We start from the raw sequence: 22,210 nt of genomic DNA, 5'->3' as shown, positions 1-22,210 counted from the left end.
GTTTCTACTGATTTTTTTTTTTTTCCATGTAAACTTTAAGAAGTAGGACTACTGATCCAAATTCTGGCTAGTGACTGTCATATTAGGCAATATGGTATTGCGTCAAGAAGGCAGGCTCTGTGCAAGGCTTGTGTTTGAATCATAGATACAATATTCAGGATGCGACTTTAGACAAGTTACTTAACCTCTCTCTGTTTCAGTTTCCTATAAAATGTGAGTGAATATTCCATCAGGGGATTGTCAGGAGGATTAAAAGACAATACATGACAAGCTCTTAGAACTTGCTTGGCCTGTGGCAAGTGCTCCACAAACATAATACTGATTAGTTTCCGTAAGGATCATAACAATTTTCAGTACAGTCAGCAGGGTACTGAATCTGTTTTATTGCAACTTTGTCACAAAGGGCAGTACACTTTTTGGTAAAATGTATGTACTTAGTAGATATCCAAAAATATTTTAGCATGCCTTATTATTTTTTTAACATGCTAGAGAGTAGAAAGTTAGCTGTTCTTTACGTGAATTCAAATTGCTTAAATGAAGACAGGCTTAGGGAACTTTACTTCTTTATTCTTCAGTCTTACTCTGGCCAAATAAGTATACCAAATAAGTATTCAATTTTTTAAGAAAGTAAATTATATAAACTGTCTTATTCCTTCTAATGATGATCAGCAACATGAAAAAAAGACAGAAGAGAATGGGAGGTGGTAATCCTAAAATTGGTAACATATGTCAGTGGACTTATATTATTCTCCTATTGTCATGGCCACAGAGCTTTATCAAAGAAAATTATATTGACAAGTCCAAAATTAGTCATTATGCAGTTGATCCCAATCCTTGTCAAAAAGGTCCCAGTTGGAAGAAGCGCATGAACTTAGACGATTTATACAGTATAGATGACAGCTTTGAATATTTGCTCCATCTTTAATGAGAAATACAATGTTAAAACACAGAAAAAAACAAAATATCTGTTACCAAAAAAAAAAAAGAAAAACAAAAAAAACAAAAACCAACTCCACACCAGTGTCATGAAATTTGACTGGAAAACCAACAGGGTCTGAGTTCCAGTCAAGCCTGCAGAACTAATGTGGCAACTAAGGTAGCGTTTTTCAAACTGTGGGTCAGGACACATTAATGAGTCATTAAGTCAATTTAGTGACAGGTATTTTTGTTTAAATGAAAAAGACTAGAAAATAGCGTATATTACACACAGCATGGACAAGTATTGTTTCAGCTATACATGTGGGTGGCGGTGGTGATGTGGTATTTTTTAATACGGAGCATCGCCAAATAAGATTAAATGACACTTACATAGAGTGTTAACATCTATGAAGTTGTTTCTTCATCTCTCAAATGGAAATTATCATTCCACTTCAGAGGAATTCCACACTCAACATTTTTTCAACTATAAAATATGGTATAAATATGTTACAGTATTTTGGTTGGGGTCTTTGAAGTCTAATGTTGCTCTAACATATATGCCAGCAGCATAAAGTCACCATGCTAGGAGCCTGGACATACTGCATCAAAGGTGATTCTGAAAGTCTGATCTCTTTTTGGTAAGAAGTAAAGCTAAAGACAGAAAACCCAATGTTTCTTGAAAATTTTACAATCTCCTTTGTATACCCACTGTAAACAGCCTCTGGTAAAACAAGATCAGAGAGGAAAGGCAACATCTCTTTGTTACTGTGGGGCCTTTGGAAAGCATCATCACTTAGGAGAATGACCAAAAGACGGAAACATTTTCATAGGCTTTTCCCATAGGAGGCCAGATCAAGGACATCAGTTGCCATCCCACTGTCTGCACAGTCTTTCAATGGTACTTTACTTGGAGATATAAATCACTCCTCTTCTCTTTCCACTTAAAGTTTAGAATCCTGTGCCAGGCTCAAAATGCCACAAACAATTCCAAGAAGCATGTCATTATTTGGCTACTCACATTATCTGGACACATCATGGTACCACAAACAGGAAACGCTTTAAGAAACCATTAGCTTGGAAACTGAAAACAGCTAAGAGGAAAGGTCCATTCCCTCAAAATTCTCTCACACACAACCAATACAGAGAAAGGGATGCTACTCTAAAGATCCTGTATAAGAGAAGATCCCACTTTCCCTAAAATAGAAGACGCTTTCAAAAGGAACATGATTCCCACTCAAATTCAAAAACCACTTCAAGAGAAAGGGAGTATAGGAATATTTGTGAGGTTTAAGTGATACTAGTATTGTAATACTTCATTCCTAAAATGACACTTGTGACCTTCAGATCAGCTTGTTCTGAGTTTTGTTTCTACTAAGGCTCACGGATTTTTTTGTACTGATCAATCTCCAGCTCATATTCTTCTGGCCAAGCTTAATGGGATTCATACATGTAAATCATCCGGCTGGGTTTGAGAGAGAGGTATAGTTTTTGACTCAAGAAGACTCACTGGCTTACCTGGAAACACTGCATAAATGACTGTTGAACAAATGAATGCAGAAATACATTTGCAATGATCTTAACTTTCTCTGTGAATAATGTCCAACACTTTGGATAGAGGGGGAGGATGACAGATGAGGGAATGCAGGAGGCAGATACTGATCCTAAGGAAATTTGTGAGGGGGCGATTGAAAGCTTTAGTCACTGTCCATGGGGCTCCTACTGGAGAAAGGGAATTAAACAGATTGAGGAAGTGAGCAACCACCACCTCATTTCTGGCAGCGTGCCAGGTAGCTTTTGCTTACCTGTGATCTTGGTTTAAAATTATGTGAGACATATAACAGCAAAAGTGTTATATGTCACAGCATCTCTAAACAATGGAGATGTTTTCCCATCCAAAGGACACATTTGGTTGGAAAAACTCTAGAAAATTAGCATTGGGTAGAACCTTAGATATTATTTGACACAGTGGCTGGTACCCAGAGAGGTTAAGTGACTTAACTAACATCACACAGGTGACAGACGCGTCTGGATTAGGATCAAGAGCTAACTAGAATCTCCCCAGATAAAATATCTGTACAATTGTGCCTACTAACATCTTTTTAAATAGACAAGGTTCCCTATTCCTCAGGTCTGTAGCTTTATCACTAATTTCCTAGAATCAGAACACTTAGGTATACGACTATTATACACTGTTTTAAGATAATTCATCAATTAAATAGAGGAGATGGTGCCCATCCATCAGATGGGAGCAATCTCTACCTCTGATAAATCTAATTACAGGTATAAAATTTAAGTACTTTTATCCATTTTTACAGTTGTTACTTGAAATTTAAGCATAAATATATAGACACAATTATTCCATACATACATGATGGTAGATAAGAAGTGTCATTGCAGAAATATGCAATTTATACTGAAACTTTAGGTACTCCAAGTTACAAAAGCTGACTGATTTCAGAAAATGAGGAAATTGAATTACTACAACACCTGATAATCAGCCAAACACAAGTGCCCATGAAATATTTTCTTTAGTGTTTATAAGGATGAGAAAAACACATACACAATTCAAGGTTTAAAAAACAAAACAAACAAACAAAAAAACTTGCAGCGTAGGCAGTTACAAATGATGCTCTCCATAGTGAGAAATAAAGTCCACACATAAATACCCTAACAAAATTTTCACAACACACACACACACACACACAAAAGCCTAACAGATGGATTCTAAAAAACAGCTAAACATTCCACAAGCCAAATGCTTCAAAATTAATAAAAGATGATTAACATTCCTGTATGTGTAATATTGTACAAATGAACACAGCAGCAATAATTCTGGGCAGAAGACCCCTCTCTGCTCTTACCTCTTACTCAACCCCCTTTTCCCAAACGTGTGCATACCCTTCCGCCCCGGCCACCTCACCCCCCACTAGGCAATCAAATCACAACCAGCCAAAACCAAGGTGTCTGCTGCAGCCCAAAACACTCGACTGATAATATCCGGTCTGCCATTCCAGGAAATCCCAGAGTGGTTTTAAGCCTCTGCCCACAGCTTGTAAAGAAAGGGGAGAGAAAAACTAATCGATAACAGCAACCCAGCTGTGACCTGGCACATAAAGAAATCAAGAAAATAAATCCCATTCATAATCTGTATAATTTAACACTTGGAAGAAAGCAACATCTGGGATTGATTCCAAGCGGGACAGAGTTGCCTGGATGGGTCTGCACTTCCTGCACTGAGTGTTAAATCCAGTAAGGAGGCGATGCCCTCCGGCTCTTCACCAGTGCAGCAAAGGCAGTCTTCTCCCTAGCAAGGGTTCATCTACCCAAAAGAGAGGAGAGTGAAGAGAAGGAAAATAACAACCACCTAGCATCCCCTCCTTGCCAACAGAGTGGATGGCAAAGGCTTCCCTCAGACTTTTAAGAGAGTGAAAACTGAAAGCCCTTCCCAAAGGTGGGTCCGGGACAACCTATTGTCTTACGAACCAGTCACAATCCAGAAAAGGTAATGTAAAATAAGGGATGACGCTGTTTAATCACAGAAGCTTTCCAGTGGACTCCAAATTCCTGTCCCCAGAAGTTGAAAACAAATCCCCTGTGACTATGACTCCCAGGACAGGCTTTCCAGATTTTTTTTATTGCAGGAAAATGAATTTAAAGCATAAGCAGGTATTTTTACATATCTAAATCACTAGACGTGTCGGCCACCACCACCGCCAAAAAGTAAACCAATGGGCAGGACAAGACATTGTAGGAAATAAAAAGTGTTAGTAAAATCCATAATGCTCATAATGCTTTCTCTCTTTTAGACCTTCTGGGAGGTTATAATTGCATTTAGTCGCTGCAGGCTTGTCAGAGAGCCTGGCTTCTTAATAGTCACAACCCTAAAAGGAGTAACTGTCAAGGGGCAACCCAGCTGAAACCAAACAACAAAAACGGGAACTGTAATCGGCCTGAAATGGGAGGAGGGAAAGGAAGAGAGACTCCTGTATTCATCAGTCAACATTAATGTCCTTTGTTGTTCACCTTTGCACAGAACGGCGAGCGCTACTCTGTTCCTTTTTCTCCGAAAGCCAGAGTCAGGATAGTCCTTTCCTAAAAGCTGTCTCCCTGCCTTGAAGACCCAGGCTTTCAGATTCCCCTCACCATTATCACTCCACAGCCACCGTCACCCCAGACACAAGGGAAGCCAGAAGTAAAAACACTTCTGAAATACCCGTTCCTCTCCTAAGACAAGGGAGCCAAGCGACGCAGATACTGAAATTTACCAATCCCCCCACTTCCAACACACACGCCCCATAAACCCTGTATGGGAGGGAAGGATGAGGCTTGCACTGGGCTTGGTCCGTCAGAGCGGCTCTTTGAGGACTGTGCCACATTCCGCACTCTGGCAATGTTGACCGGAGCCAGAGGAAAGGTTTTGCGCCTTCCTTCTGTTTTGGGGGTTGTTCCCTGCGCCCGGTTGTTGTTAGCTCCATCCCCACCCTGAGAAATCGCTGCAGCCCACTACCGTCTCCCCGCCGCTTTGAGGAAGAGGCAGAAGGCAGAGGAACGCTGTTCTCCCTCCTCTTCCAACTTGACACACACACACACACACACACACACACTCACACACACTCACACACACACACACACACACTCACACACACACACACACACACTCCGTACCACTCCAAACTCCGCAGGTCCGCAGGCAGAGGCCGGAGCGGGCGGGCTGACTCGCACGCTCCCCAAGCCGTCCGGGCGCTCCGGGAGCCGATGCGGGGTGAGACCCCGGCAGGCAGCGCGGCGCGCACCTCTCTGCCCCGGGCTGGCTCCGGCAAAGCCCGGGACCCGCTGCGCGATGCCAGCATTAGGCATTTCCAGCCAGGCGGAGCAAGAGGGGCGCGGGAGCAAAGACACGAAATGCGCACCCGCTCCGGCCACAGCAGAATAAAAGTTCGCCCCACGCAGACTCACCCACGCCGTATTTCTCGTGCTCCGTAGGTATCCACATGGCTAAAGGCGACTAGGCGGTCTTCAGGCTTTGTAATCCACGCACCCCTTCTCCAGCTCACAACAATGCACAGCCAGGGAGTAGCGGCTGCAGCCTGGAGCTCGGTGGCTCCTCGGGGCTGCGGGCGCTGGGCAGGGTCTGCGCTGGAGAATCTCCAGCGGGCGTTGACACCGCGCCGCCGAGACTGCGCCGCCCGCCGCTCTCCCGGCGGCGGCTGCTTACAGTCCTCCGACGCGCTACCGAGGACCCGGCGGCGCAGTCATTGTTCTGATTCACTGAACTAAGGGAACACGCCGGGGCACTCTCGGGCGCACCCCCGCCCGCCGGCGCCTCTTGCAGCCCTGCCTTCCAAGGGCCTCCGCAGCATGCTGGGAATTGTAGTTCTCTGCCTCTATCCCGTGAAGGGGCGTGCCGTTAGCGGCGAGGGGCGGGAATTAGAGGCCGCTCGCCACGTCCTTTTGGCCCAGAGCTTGACGGCGCGGCGTGAGCGTGGAGAAAACTGCGTTGATAGGAAGTTAGCCTGGAGCCACATTTGCATTGGTGCATGTCTGCCCCATCCCCGCCCCACGACCATCCCCGCCCCACGACCATCCCCTTGCTCTTGAGCCGCGTGATGGCTGCTCTTGAGACCCAAGGGGCTGCTGCCGGAGGGGAGGAGGACTGTAGCGGTAACCGCGGCGGAGTTGAGGGTGTCCGTGATGAGGGTGAGTTCCGGGCCCCTACGGTGTGGGCTGTTTGTCTTCTTTCTCCCGCCTAGGAAAGCAGCCGGCCGCAGAGCTGATCCCCACAGCACGCTACCTCTGCGGCCACCTGGGCGCGAGGGGGCCACGGTCGGGATCAGGGTGGGGTTAGGGGCGACTAATTGGCAGAAGCTGTCCTGAGAGGGCGGAGAAAATGAGATGGAATCGCCTTCCACAGCCTGGGACTCTCTGGGCTTCTTCCGGTTTCGAGCTCCAAGCTTTTCACTCGCTGCTGAATGGGTATGGGTCAGGTGCGCGCTTGTTCGCCAGTACCCCGCCTTCGCTTCGGTGTGCTTGATTTGGCCTGGGGAGATGTGTTTTATTTGCATTTCGGTGGCTTTCCAGTCGCTAGCTGGTCACTGGTCTCGACTGATTTGGCCAGCTGCTGGCTGGAGCAGAGTCTGAAGGGAAACTGCTTGTCTCACAAGCCTCCCCCTTCCGCTCATTGGTTGCCCTGAGTGTTCTACAGAATTGAATGTGCCGCCTAGGAGATCTTCACTTGCAGGATTCTTAGAGAAAGAGGAAAGGACGTGGTAATTTTCACTCTTGGCTTGAGAAATGAAAGGTGATGATAAATCACAGCACCTTTGGCTCAGCTTGACTTTCAACTTGTCCTCTGATCCATTTTTCACTGTAAAGATCACAAACCAAAATTTTGTCTTTAGGAATTCCATCCTTATTCGTTTGCCTTTAGTCTGTCCCCTCCAAATCTGTGCTTTTGTTTTTGGTATGTGATTTAGCACAGCAAGTTGTCGTTTTCTGATGGGCAAGATTTGGGGCTTAAATTTGGTTTTCGGTCCTTTTGAGGTTTTTTTGTTTCCTTCTTTCTTTGTTTTTGCTTTCACGGTTAAACCGACATTTAATCTTAAGTTTGTATCTCAGCCCACAGAAATAAAGTGCAGTTTCTTCCCACTTCCCATCAATGGAGCTCCCTACCTCTGAAATTATTCATTCCAATTCCTCTATCAAAGATGTAAATCTTTAGTAGGCTCTTGAGTTAAATATAGAATTTTATCCACACCTTAAACAGTTAATTATTGGGTTCCTTGGTACTCATTTTTGTTGGCCCTATATTTGGCTAACTCTTATCTGATAGTAACAGACTATTAAGGTTTTCCAAATTCTGGAAATTCCAGAGAGCTACCAGTTTAAGATCTAAATATAAACTCTTTGGTGAATATCTTAAAGATTAATTCATAACTAAGAAAATTGGGCATGCTTTTCAAAAACATTGCAGAACATTTTAAAAATCATTGGTTATTTTTAAATGAGTAGAGTTTTCATTATAAATATTTCAAACCATTCAGACATAAAAGCTGCAAGTTCCTCCAACACATAGTCCCACTCTCAAAGTGTTAAGGGATTCTGACATGTTCCTATGTGACACACTTATATGGCTTTGTTTTTGTTTTTTTTTTTTTTGAAGGAATCATTCTATGTAAACTTAAAGATTTGTTACCTTCTTTCTCTCAGTGGTCTATCGGGGACACTCTTCCATATTAGTACATTTGCTGCTTCATTCTTAAAGACTGTGCCCATCTTAGTCCATAAAATGGGTGTGCCATACTTTAACCATTCCTCTATTAATAAACATTTAGGTTGGCTTTAGTTTTTAAATGTTTCGGTAAACAGCTTTATAAACATATCCTTATCTACTGGTTGTGTATTTCTTGAGGAGAAATTGCTGGGTCAATTGCTTTAATTTTTTTGATAGATGCCAGTGTTTCATCTTAAAAGGAATCAGCATACATTCCCACCAGTACCACAGTATATGAGAGTGCATGCCCCCCATCCTTGCCATCTTTGAGGAAAACATTAATACAGGACCATTACTTCAGTAACTGTTGGACTGAATTGAGTAACTTGGATAGAAAGCTTAATTTTAGGTTCCAGTTTGTTTTCAAGTATTGCACAGTTGTGTTCTCACTGACTTGCAGCTGTCAGAGGGAGAGCTTAATGGCTGATTTTTATGTTATGCTTAAGAAAGTAAAGTTGCAATTAAATATCCCCTTAATATAATTATGTATCATTCTATGACTTTTTCCAAATATTTTCAAAGCCTGCTAGGTGTGATACAAATTTAAGATGGAGGTAACAATATTAAAAGCATATTCATGTTTTTTGTTAGGCAGCTGCTTAAGTTATCCTGTCTGTCTTTGTAAAATCACATTCCGTTTTAATGTCTAGAAACCTGTCTCTTTTGAGAAGTTTCCCTCCAGTTCTAATTAAAATGTCAATCTGTGTGTTTAATAGCCTGGGACAGACGGCACTAGGGAATCATTTTATAGAAATTCTTGTAATTCTACTTGATCTCTGCAGTAATGAGTCCCGGGGTGTGGTGTGCAGGCAGGGACAGCACCTTCACTGAGACCACTGCGTTGCCAAACTTCCCGGAGCTCCATCCCTCTCCAGGAAAGCCCCTGAACTGATTAGTTCAAGTCTTTCACAACACTGCTTTCCATGCATGTGAACAGTAACTAGGATTTTGTACTGTCCCGTAAAATTAAGAACAGATAGTAAATAGACTCTGCATCTCTTACACTATGGTGGAGAGTTGTTTGTTCTTTTGCTGTTTTGAGTTAAATGTCAGCAAAATAACACATCTATGATTTTTTTAATTGGCAGTGCCTTTAGGAGGTTTTTGTGATGGAGATAGTTTCTTCTGACAATGTTAACCTCTGTCTTCATGTAAAATATGCTGACAGATTCTCAACTCTTTTCTGTCCAAGTGCATGCCCAGTAGATCATGATAATGTTAATTGGGATTTATAGTGCTTTTTCTCTGGAGACCTTATTATCTCATTTGTAATGTCTCTAAAAGAAATGGAGGGTAGCAGGTGGTGTCAGCTCATTCTTGCATTCTCGATTTCAATGAATGGCATCAAACCTAAGCTAGAAACCTAGGAAGCAGCCTTGGTTCCTATCTTGCCTTCGGGTCCAGAGTTTGATCAGTTACAAAGTCTTAATTTTCTGTGCCTTTAATGTCTTTTAAATCTTTTTCTTCTCTTCATCTTTACTGCAGTCTATTTCTAACCCTCACTACCACTCGCCATCACTGCCCTATCTGTCCACCACCCTCAGCTCCAAGACTGCACTCTAAAGGACTATAGCCATGTCTTATTTGTTTTTTCTGCCTGGCTCTCTGTCACTGTTTAACAAATGTTTGACCAGTCTGAATTCTAGCCTGGACAATTGCAAAACTTTCCTATTGATGTGCTCACTCTTGATTTTCCCTCCTTAATCCACATTCTGAACAATCCACATTTTACATGATATTGGTGGCTCTTTACTTTAGAGCTTCGGTGTTATTCTCGCGTGTGTATAATGAGACCCAAATTCTCAGTGTAGCATTTAATGTTCAAGTCTCCTTTTCCAGCTGCATCCTTAGTCACCCCACTTCCCTTCCTATATATCCACTGTCACACATACCACACTAGATAGTAGTTATTTCACAGATTTGTCTACCCCATAGACTGTGAACTTCTGGAGGACAGTAATTGTCTTATGTTATTTGTATATATCAACTGCTTAACAGAGCTGCAAGTAGTAAGCACTTTATAACAGTTTAACAGAATCTGTTTAAAATTTATTCAAAGTATTTAGAATGTAGCTATTTTAAGCAGAGGAATTGAAGTAGAATAAAAAACTGAGTAGAAGTTTTATCTTTCTGAAAGTTTACAAACCAACTGGAAAATGCTGAATATCATCTTACTGATGTTATTCTGCCAGAAGTAACCATAGTTAACATTTTAGCATAATTTTCCAGTCTTCTTATTTAATGAAGTTCTAATATTGTTTATATGATGATTAGATTTTTTAAAAGGATACTTCAGATCCACCTTCTTAAACTTTGAACCTATAAATCTAAAGGCTTGCCACGTGAATCTTGAAATCGGGGTTTCATCATCTTTATGGTTGTTTTCCAGATTTCCACAGGCTGTTATACTATTTCCACAGACCAGTAGTAAGTCGTAAGTCCAGTCTTAAATATTTGGCATGACAGTGGAAAGTGGGCTAGACCCTACTTTGGAAAAAAAATGTATTTAAGTTTTGAGTCTAATGATTAGTAGCTGTGTAATGTTGGTTAATTGTATGGCATGATTATGAAAATATAATACCTACCATGCAGTTACTGTGATTATTTTTCATTGAGTTATATATTTGTGGAAGCCAGCATATTTCCTGTTATAAAGTTGGACCTCAATAAATATTAGTTGCTTTCATTGTAAAGATATGCCTAATTGAACAATAAAACTGCCTGCTCTCTGATTCTGTATTCACTTAGGAAGCAATCTAAATTTCTGGACCATGTGGTGTAACCCAGAGGAAGCTTAGGAATGTGTTGGTGGTAACTGTTTATGCTGCCAGTGAATTCCTGGAATTTGGGGGTTGTCAGAGTGTCTGTTGGTGCTGCCTATTAGTATTGCAACTATGTGCTCTGAAAGCCCTTTATATTATCTTCCATATCTTTTCTTACCCCTACACAGTATTACCCTCATGGCCAGCCTGTACCCCACACCGACACTCAGAGTCAGCAAGAAGCTCAGGTGACCTTCAAAACACTGAAGAATAAAAAATTGTTCCTTCAGAACTTCCTTTTATTTTCCTATGACAAACACAGGGGACCCAAGGTGGTAAGGTATTTATAGGAGATAAAATCATGATGATGATGATGATGTTGGTGATGATGATGATGTTGATGATGATGGTGGTGGTGGTCACTAAAACAAGTTGGGCTAACTTGTTGAGCACTAACTGTGGTAGGTACTGTTTCAAATGCTTGCACAGGTCTTACGGCATACGATGCCCCAGAGGAAGATGCTTTTATTTGCAAATGAGGAAACTGATTCAGAATAACTTACACAAGGTCACTGTAAGTGAAAAGGACTTTAGCCTGTTCACAGTTATTGTAGTGATATTTCATAGTAATTAAATTCCATTGGATAAAGTCTAAAATGGACTTTCCTTAAACATAAATATATTCTCAAACTAATGTTGCTATGGAAAGGCAGTATGGCATAGTGAAGAGAGTTTATATTTTGAAGTCAGGCCGACTTAGGGTCAAATCTTGGTTATTTACCAGTCACAGACACATTAATCAACCCCTGAACCTCAGTTTCTCATCTGTAAAATGGATAATATCTGTCTTACTGAGATATTGATTAGGTAAGATGATAGATACACAAGCCTAGTCTTCAATAAGTGAATGGTGAGTGCTAAGTCACAGCTGTAGGCACATCTTTGGCATGTGTGCCAGGGGTGGCACAGGTGTTGATTTTGAGTGCTACAGCCTTAATATTTCTTCTCCACTTCAAGAGCAAGTTTCTGTTGAGAAATTTGGTCAGTTAGATAAATTGAGACACTAAATTATATACGCTTCTCATTGTGTTAACATAGACCTCTCACATGCAAAAGAATAGCTCTGCCCCCAGCAACACACACTTCCACCTTGAAACACTGTGAAGATGGCATTGATCAGATTCATAGAACGAAATCATGCTTTCTTCTAAACATAAATCCATAGGAGTATAGAGACAAGCAATGTAAATAAACTGCCATCTCCAGAAATTGAGTCTTTAAATGTTTTTATTAGGTGTACTTGGAGAACTTTGCCACAGAATTAAGGTTCATTTTTGCTGTGTTTATTTGATGAACTCATCTGACTCTGAATGAATTGACATTTCACTGACAGTGTAAAGATTTGCCATCTCTTGCTTTGTGATCAGTCACGTGTGTTTGCAAGATAACCAACTGGGTTTGGGTGCCATTTTTAGCTCTAGGAACCAATAAAGTTTTCTAGAATTAAACACTACTTAAACCTGTGCTTCATTAGTGGGAATTAGGAGGGGAAGTCATCAACTGAGAGGTGTTAGAATATTTTAAATGATGTAAGACAATGTGGGATACTATTAGGCTTTCTCCATATGTAGCATATTTAAATTAACTGAGTAAGCAGGATGTGTGGAAGGAAAAACTGGAATAGGAGTTAGAAGACCTGGATTCTATTCCTCACTTTGCTGCTTAGCAGCAGTGGAAACTTGGGAAAAATCATGTAACTTCTTTGAGCTTCAGTTTCCTCAGAAACAGGATGCTGATAAGTACTGTTCCAGTTTGCTAATGCTACTATTATGCAAAATACCAGAAATGGATTGCTTTTATTAAGGGGGTTTATTTGGTTACAAATTTACAGTCTGAAGGCCATGAAAATGTCCAAATTAAGGCATCAACACAAGTATACCTTCACCGAAGGAAGGCCAATAGCATCCGGGAAACCTCTGTTAGCTGCGAAGCCATGTGGCTGGTGTCTGCTGATCCCAGATTGTGTTCCAGCTCCACTCTCAGCTCCTGTGCATTCTTCTAAGTGTCTCTCTTGGCTGCAGCACCTCCTTCAGTCTGTGAACACTTTTATAGGACTCTAGTGATTCAATTAAGACCCACCTGAATGAGTGGGGTAACACCTCCATGGAAATTATCCAATCAAAGGTCTCACCCACAGTTGGTTGAGTCACATCTCCATGGAAACACTCAATCAAAGGATTCCAACCTAATCAACACTTAATATGTCTGCCCCCACAAGATTGCATCAAAGAACGTGGTGTTTTGGGGGACATGATACATCCAAACCGGCACAAGTACCTTGCCAGTGTCATGAGGTGAAGTGATGCTGTATGTGTGAAAGCATCATCTAAACCTTGAAGCACTGTGAAAATGTAGGGAGGAATGATGCTGACGATGAAGGTCCATTGCAAGAGGCAGTAGAGGGTACAAGCCCAGTCTTTGGAATTGGATGGACTGGATTCAAACATAGCTGTCTGTTAAAAGCTCTTTGACTTTGGGCAAGTCATGTGACTTCTTTATTATGCCTGTTTCTGCTACTCCTACAACAAAAGTCTGGATATGACTTTAAAATGATTTTAGACTAATCAAAGAATGCTAGAACTGAAATCAAATCCTCGGTTTTGTAACATATAAACCCCTTAAAGACAGTGACTCTGTCACCTATACCTTTGGATGACCCCATGCTCTGGGGCAGTGCCATACTGTGATGGCATTTGCTGTTGGTTAAATGGTGAAGGTGGATTGACACTATGGTGGCTAGATGCTGTATGGGACACAAAGGAAGAAGGGTCTTATCCATGGGGACCACTCAGTATGGTTGGTAGGGCTCTGTGTTCACATCCTACTGGAGCTAATTATAGCGTGCTTTCTTTTTCCTTATCTCAGTGGGGGAGGAAATGGATACATGTGAATCTGCATACATTTGATATGTATGCATTGACTGAGGAACTGAGCAAACAAAAGCTTTTAGATGTGTTTATTTTAAAAGAAGGGAAATGTAAGTTTAGTTTTCAGGTTTCTCTGATTCTGTCCTCATATCCTGTTTTGCTTTAACTGAAAGGTGAACCCTCCCCTTGCCCCAAGTAACTATAGAGGTACTGCCTTTTAATTTTTTTTTTAACTGTTGTTATCCAAATACTTAGATTTGTTTTTTAAGATCTCAGAATTGTAATTGTGGTTATTTATTTAACAGGCTTCTGTTATGTAACAAGCACTATTCACAGTAATAGACAATTAGAAAATATCTTGTACCCACTAGTCGTAATTACCATTATAAAGCAATTAATAGCAGAAACTGTTGCTGAACTGTAATGTAACATCAATCATGCTGTGGTTGCTAAAGCACAATACAACTGAATTCTGCAAACGGAAGGAGAGCAGGGAAAGGAAGGACGCAAAGAATGCTTATAGGGATTTCTTACAAACTAGATTAGGAATGATTTCTGAAAGAGTTATAAATATGCACCCACTCATGAAGGAAAAAAATGCTAATGGCCTATTAGTACTGGAACTCTGAGTTATTTTTCCAGCAGCAGTTATCACAGACAGCATTGTTTAGTGGAAAGCTCACTGGGCAAGGAGTCGGAGAACCTGAGTTTTAATCCTACTTCTGCTTCTGACTCTGATGTTAGAGAAGTCATTTGGACTCATAGTCAAGATTTCTTGGTTTGTAAGTGAGTGAGTTAGGATTTTATTAGCATCCTTTCAACTGCATCTTCCAGATATCAGTGAAAAAAAGAGGAAGTAAGCTTACAGCTAGAAAGCCCATGTTTTCAAAACCTAGAGTCTGTGTAAAAAGGAAAAATATATATAGGTATTCCCTCAAGAATTATTTGCACATGTGACTCATTCATTGGCTATATCAAGTCTTAAGTGGTTGAGAACCACTGCGATAGATGGCTTCTGAAGTCCCTTACTCCAAGAGTTTATGGACAGATCATTAGGGCACAAACCATCTCACCCCAACCTCTCTCCTCTCTATTTGCAATTAACAGTACAAATCTGAAAGAGCTGTTGCTAGAACTGAGGCTTGGTTTATCAGTTTATTCAAAAATATTTATTAAGCATCTGTTGTGTGCATGCTTATGTGCTAGATGCTACGGAATACAAAGATGAAAACAGTATAGGTCTTGCCATCAAGGATCTTATACACTAATGGGGAAGATATAAGAAGTATATAAATAACCATATTAAAGGTAGAAAGTGCTAAGGGCCATCAGAGTGATACAGAATCAGAGTTGAGCAAGAAAGAGATTATTCTCAACAGATGGTACTAGGCCTTGAAGTTGAAAAAGATTTGAACATGCCGAAATGAGAAAAAAAACATTCCATACCCAGGCAAAGGGAGGAAGCAATGGGGGAAATAAAGGGCATATACAGGGAGTTACCAAGTCAATTCATTTTGCCTGGAAAAAGTGGTGAGTAAATAGGAGCAATAGAAAAGAAGTTTGGAAAGGTTAATAGAAGCCACATCATGTAGTCTCAAGTGTTAGAACCTGATCCTACAGAAAGGATTGACAAGTTCAAAGTTTAATCAAGTAACAATGTGCTGGAAGGGAATGTTGAGTGAGGAATTATGTGTACTTGACAAAGGAAAAGACATGAAAACCCAAACTAGACTTAAATAATATGCCTTTGTTAATGAAGTCGGGTGATCTCACAGTCCTGTAGGGAAGTTACTGACATTAGAGAAATGAGCTGGGACGGAGCAGATTGTATATGAAGATTCTCTTTTGGTAGGTGGGGTTCTGCTTGGACTCTGTCATTAGGAAGGCCCAGCAGGCTGAAAACGCCATAAAGAGAAGATGATAGTGACAGTCGTCAATAAGAATTAGAATTACAGACAGGTGGTAAGATCAGGTAGCAGGTAGCAGGGACCCAAGGGCAAGTAAACGACTTTAGGGACAGAAGTGAGGTTATTAAAAGGCCTTAAAGAAACAAGTTTAGAGGAACATGGATTGTAGTTGGTGCATCAAGTCACACAATTTATGGATCAGAGTAGCAAATTGAGGACACAATTACTAAAAAAGGAATACAAGTTGGGATTTGGTTCCAAGAAATTAGGCACGTGGAGTTGAGGCTTACAAGACTGGGTTCATGCAGAGCCACTGGCTGGGGGTGTTCCCCTGCTGAACAGAGCCAAGACTGCTGGTAGGTTTAGGGACCCTGCCATGCTGACTTAGAGCCAGACAAGTCATTACAATTGCCCATCTGGCCACTGAACTCCTAACCCTGAGCTCATTAATTGTGAATAATCAGCCTGTTGTAATATAATTCTCAAGTATAAGGTGATAACACCCTTTCTTTTTCATGAACCTTAGAGTACATGGAATTTGACTCCACAGAGAAAAATTCCTGTTCTTGATCTTTTTGTTGCAAAATGTCTTAGAGTTTATTAACAGAACAGATTAATTTATAATATTAATAATTTCCCCCATTCATATGATCTTTTTTATTTTTTCTATAACTAGAGCACAATCCTATATTGCTTTCTTTGCATGAAACCCAGAATACATCCAACCATGCAAATTTACATGTTCTTACAGCCTAAATGAATTAAAAATAAATGAAAATCTTCTAGGTAATGAACTGAAAAGAAATCATTCTTGCCATCATGCTTTTGAGATGTTTTCATAGAAATTTGTGTTTTCGTTTTTGTTCATCTATGTGATTGAAGCAGACAGAGCCAATGTAAATTTAGCATTCTATTTATGTTTCTAGGGACAGTATTCCAGGACTCCATAGAATTATAAGACAGAAAGGGACAATACCTTTTTACACAAAGTGAATTTCATGATCAAATAGTTTGCAAATACTGTTAAATAAAATTACATAGCTTTTTTTAGGACTCCAGGTGCCTCATTTTTGTGACTGTGAGACAAATACTGTATGCAGTTTCGCAAATATTTGACTACACCACCTTTTTCTTAAATAGCACCTATTAACATTTTATAGGATGCTAGTGTTCCATGGAATTTGATTTGGGAAATGCTAATCAGAGTCATCTCCCACTTAAACAGATCACGTTTGTTAAGAACTTAGACATCCCAAACGGTTCTTTCTGCACATATCTCTTGGAAGAGATCACTCACCCTGTGTCTAAAATAATAATCATTGTTACTCATCTTTTTAGGTTCCCTATTTTACCCTCATGCCCTTCGTGGGAAGAAAATATGTGTAGGATGTTAAGCGCAGGGTAAAACCAACCCAACAGATGTAAGCATTTGTTATGCCTCAGGGAAATGTGACATCCATTAAGGAAGATTTTTTTTTTTTTCTCCCTTTTATCAAAGAAGCCAGAGTTCTTTTGAAATGTCCAAGGTATTGTTGAAATAAATATTTGTGTAAACAAAAACCTGCCATTTTGCCACAGTATGAGAACATTTACTCTTTAAATCAGTGTACTTTATTTATTTTAGTGTCCCTTCCCTAGTACATTTGAATTAGGATTTGAATATTGAACAATAAAAAAGGAAAGTGTTCCTAAGTAAACAGTTTCCAACCTTTTGTTCCAGAGTACTAAGTTAGAGATTCTTATTAAGTCAAGAAACTATAGCCATTTAATGCATTATTTAAGTTTGTAAAAATTTAATTCACATTCCTCTATCAGCTTTCACTGACTTCAAGAATTTAGGTTGGTTGCAATTTTTTTAAACTGTATGTGGCATCCATGTCAGAAAGGTCGGAGTATCTGAATTATTGTTTGTTGATGAAAAGAGGAATCCAGGCATCTCTTTGATATAAAATCCAAAACTAGTTGCTGTAAAGGAATTTTTTAGTGAAAGATTGTTTTAAAACAGCTTAGAAATGATTCATGAGGTCATTGCTATTCACTTCTAGTTAGCAGTATTCAGAGCCGACTGGAAAGTCTCCATTTCTTCAAGATTCTCACTTACATTAAATTTGCTTTCAAATGAGACTGATTTAGTCAAGCAGTGTATTTAAGTGAGACAACTGGATTACTTTCTTTGTCTTGTTAACTTGCCTGAAATTACATGTTTGCTGATAACCTTCATGGCAGTACCTTGATGAAGCAGATTCTGAGTGCATCATATGTATGAATAGTTATGAAAAATAATTATAACTTTTTCAATATTAGCTGATCCTATGACCCTGCTGTGAAATTCACTCATACTTGTAGAAATTCAAGCACATTTTCATATACATATGGGCAATGTGTCTTATTTTTTAAAATTATATCCTTTATAAGTTATACTTTGTCAGTATTTTAACCATAATTATAAATGAGCTGCCAACAAATTATTGCAAACTGGGTGGCATAAAACAACAGAAATGTATTCTTCCACAGTTCTGAGAGGTCTGAAATCAAGATGTCCTCAGGGCTACACTCCCTCCTGAGGCTCTGTGGGAGAAACTTTTCTTTGCCTCTTCCAGCTTCTGGTGGCACAGATGTTCCTTGACCTGTGGCAGCATAGCTTCATTCTTTGCCTTGTGTGCACGTGGCCATCTCCCCTGTCACTGTCTCTCTCTTTTCTGTATTTTTAAGGACACCCGTCGTTGGATTTAGGGCCCCAATCCAGGATGATCTCACCTTGAGATCTTTACCTTAATTGCATCTGCAAAGATTCCTATTCCAAATAAGGTCATATTCTGAGGTTCTGGGTGAACATGTCTTTTGCAAGTTACCATTCAACCTACAACATATACTGAAGATATTCTCGTATTTCCAGATAGTCTTCTTTCTGATCTGGCAGGGGGCTTGGGCATGTTCACAGGCAAGTACATGTTTTTATGTGAGTGGTGGCAGCAGGGGTCCTGCCTTTATGTTTTTTTAAGCTCTCTACAACAAATGGTGCCTGCTACTTGAGTTTATGGACATTGGGACTTATACATTGGCCTTGTTCTCACGAATTTTGAACTCTCCCTAGAGAATCACCCCTGAGGATTTGGATAGGGTTTATTAAATATACATAGAATTTTTATGCTGGGGCTTTTCCATCACGATTGTATTTTACTATCCTTATCTTTTATTGTTTTAGGTACTCAGCTGTACATAGATGTACATAATAAATACTTTTACATGTTGACAGCTGTGTTTGTCCTTTGTGCAACCACCCCTGATAGGTAATCTCATTCTGGGATGAGAGCATAGTGTGGTGCAAAGAGCCCTGAACTTGAAGATGGAAGAATCTGTTTCACATAGAAGTTGTGTGACCTTGGATAAATCACTTACTCTTTCTGAACTTCATCTTTCTCATCACCAAAACAGGTGATTATGAAATAATCTTTTCTTACTTCACAGGATTATTGTGAGGTGTAAAGTGTTTAGGAGATGATTTTATAAAAGTTAAAGGGTTATATAAATTAAAAAGTGGGATTAACGTACTGCATAAAGTGACTGTTTTGCCTCTACTGATCAGTGGCTTTCTGTCCTGACTGTGCAATATAACAAGCCTTTTCCAAATTTAAACTGTTGGTCATTTATCATTTAATCTAAATATTTATGTAGTATTTAATTATGTAATATTTAATCTAAATATTTATGTAGTATTTATTTATGTAGTATTTATTTATGTAGTAAATATTTAGGATGAGACATTGTTTTTTGTCTACTTTGCACTTAATAGTCTGCTTGAAGAAGAGACACACCTACCAATGTTAAACGATTAAATAGATAAAGAATATTTGCTTGAAGTGGGTGATGGTGGTAGACTTCGTGGTGAAAGTGAGAGACATCAGGGGAACCAGTAGGCACCTAAACAGATACCCAGTTCCTGAATCTAGGGTAACAGCTCACATAAAAACAACAATGCAGAAAAAGAGCAAGAAGCTGTCCAGGGACTCTGCTTAAAGCTGCAGGCTCCAGAGAGAAGTAGTGGGAGATAAAAGGGAACAAAATGCTAGATCTGATAACCAACCTATAAGAATAAGATACTGTCCAATGTTCTAAGCCTATTTATGTGACTCTGGATTTGGGTTTTCCGTCAGGCCACATGGTCTCCAAGAGCAGTTAGTAGACTCCGCAGTTAAAGGTTAAGAGTGCCAAAGATACTTCTCTCTGTTAAAAAGGACACCTTCGATCTTCAAGCCCTCACTTTCAGCAGGCATTTATTGAGCCCTAATTATGTGGTAGGCCCTAAAAGCACCAAAAGAAATAAGACAAAAAAGTTCTGCCCTTAAGGAGCCACCTGTCTAGTAGAGGAAAGTAATGCGGAAGTGCAGTACAAGAATCACGTTGAAGTAGCAAGGTAATGCCATCTTCTACTACTAACCTGTCTGGAGGCCAGGATGATACAAGGAGGTGAAACCTAGGCAGAGAGAGGTCTTTGCCAGGTGGTTAGGGGTGGATAGGCCTCTTATAAACTGCATGGAAATGCTGCATTACCAAAGGCTAAAAGGAAGTGGTAGAGTCAGAGAGTAGGGTCAAGAAGTGGGCAAGAGCTGTATTAAAAAGGACCTTGTGGGCCATGGGGAAGAACTTCTACTGTCCCCTACATAATAGGGAGGTGGGTGAGTAATACCAATCAGATTGGCTGGATAGAAACATCCTTCTGGCATTCCTACCACCAGGATGGATACAGAGGCTGGGAAGGTAGTTAGGACACTCGTGTTAATAGAACGTGTACCTTATGCAGTCCAGACTGGATGCCAAGCTCAGCATTTCTGAAATATGTAAACCATCTTATAAACTTTCAGCCCAGACACCAACAATGATTTCTCTGTGCTGAAAGGAAAAAGTCCAAATGAAAGCATATCCTTCAGGACTGCTTTGCCGGTCCACTCATTTAATCTCCTTCTGCTTCTCAACCAGAGAGACAGCTTAGAGTTCTTTTTCTGCCTTCCTTACAATTACTCCTCTGGTGTGAGTCTCACAGTAGAACATCTCGCACAGATCAAGGAGTTAAGGCCACAATTCATTGAGTGGACACTTGACTTTGTCATGTGAAAACCTGCACTTTTACATTTTCTTTATTTTTTAGATGGAAGTAAGTTTTGTCAAGTCATGTTTTTCATAATTATTTCTAAGGAATTTCACAGTTGATTTCTTTTTCATAATTGAAAATGACCATATACCCCCATAATTCTGTTTTTTCCTTTTGATTCATGGCAAGTTTCACCATATATTCCTAGTTAAGCTGCAGATTTTGTACAAATGTAAGAATTTTCAAATAAGATTCCACATCATTTGGGGGAGGGTGATTGTGTGTCCTTTAAATTATATATATACACACACACACACACATAATTATAAAATTATAATTATATTATTATATTAAAATTATATATATATAACTTTTTTTAAATGTTGATGTGTTAGAGTGATTTTTAGTCTCACAAACCAGAATGGGGAAGTTGTGGTTTGTTGCTATAAATTTTCTCTCATTGAAAATTTACACACATCGCCACTGCAAATACTTTTTTCTGTTTTTAGCACATGATAAATCCAAGACCACCTTATCCAATTTGCAGAGATATTTATTTAATCTTACATTTTAGTACTTCGTTTTTAATGATAAGCTGCATGTTTTGTGAGAGCCCAGAGCTCAGCTGCCTCTGAAGTCTCTGATGCCTGCCATCCAGTCCTAATGATGGATTGCAGTTTTTCAGATTGTTTTTGTCTCCTTCCATCTCTCCATTCCCCTAATTTTTTTTCCATTTATATAACTTATTACTATAATGGATTACTTCAGTGCCTATGAATGTTTTTACTGTTTTCACTCAAATTGTTTTAGCTTGAATGGCATCTCTTTTTATTTCTGAGATAAGCAAATATACCAGCATGAAAGTGTTTTACATCATATGTTGGTATCAAGACAACCATAGGATTTTGCTTATTTAAAGAATCTTTGAATTGATCAGCGTGCACTTTACCTTCCTTTCTAACATTGAGTGTATTTACTTCTAATAGGTGATTTTGGAGGAAAAAATGTAGTCTGTTATTTCAAAAACAGAGAAGACGGTAGTTTCCACTTAATTAGGAAAGAAGATTGGTATCAATTTAAAGTGTTCTGCTGCTTTCTCCAATTAGCCCCCTTGGTGAAAATAGCAGAGATATCTGGGAACTGCCTCCCCCGCCCCCACACATGCACACACACACGCACACACACACACACACAGAGGTCTGCCCCCCTTCACTGAAAATGACTGCAAAACCTTTGTCCCAAAAGCATGATGTATTAAAAACTGGACAGATGATTTTAAAAGTGCATAATGAGATCTGGGGAATTAAAATAGAGAATGAGAGTCAGTGTAATTAGGA

At 39.9% G+C, this 22,210-nt stretch overlaps 2 protein-coding genes across 5 annotated transcripts in view; one reads left to right on the top strand and one right to left on the bottom strand.

Moving 5' to 3' along the window:
- Nucleotides 1-6,247, bottom strand: part of DOCK4 (dedicator of cytokinesis 4) — a 460,132-nt gene extending 453,885 nt beyond the window's left edge. For 2 of the 4 annotated variants that reach the window (XM_037836356.1, XM_037836355.1), the window contains exon 1: nucleotides 5,875-6,246. In XM_037836356.1, the coding sequence (XP_037692284.1) occupies nucleotides 5,875-5,911 (37 nt within the window). In that variant the 5' untranslated portion in view covers nucleotides 5,912-6,246. Of the gene's footprint in view, nucleotides 1-5,874 lie in introns of all 4 variants that reach the window. The other 2 variants (XM_037836357.1, XM_037836354.1) reach the window with 2 other exon arrangements.
- A 193-nt stretch (nucleotides 6,248-6,440) lies between these two features.
- ZNF277 (zinc finger protein 277) overlaps nucleotides 6,441-22,210 on the top strand; it is a 145,785-nt gene continuing 130,015 nt past the window's right edge. Inside the window, exon 1 of the mRNA XM_037836352.1 lies at nucleotides 6,441-6,615. Within this exon, the coding sequence (XP_037692280.1) occupies nucleotides 6,456-6,615 (160 nt within the window). The 5' untranslated portion in view covers nucleotides 6,441-6,455. The remainder of the gene's footprint in view (nucleotides 6,616-22,210) is intronic.

Source organism: Choloepus didactylus, chromosome 5 (assembly GCF_015220235.1).
Source record: "Choloepus didactylus isolate mChoDid1 chromosome 5, mChoDid1.pri, whole genome shotgun sequence".
Classification (NCBI taxonomy): Eukaryota; Metazoa; Chordata; class Mammalia; order Pilosa; family Megalonychidae; genus Choloepus; species Choloepus didactylus.
The sequence above is the reverse complement of the archived record's forward strand: the minus strand, read 5'-3'. Positions and strand labels throughout refer to the sequence as shown.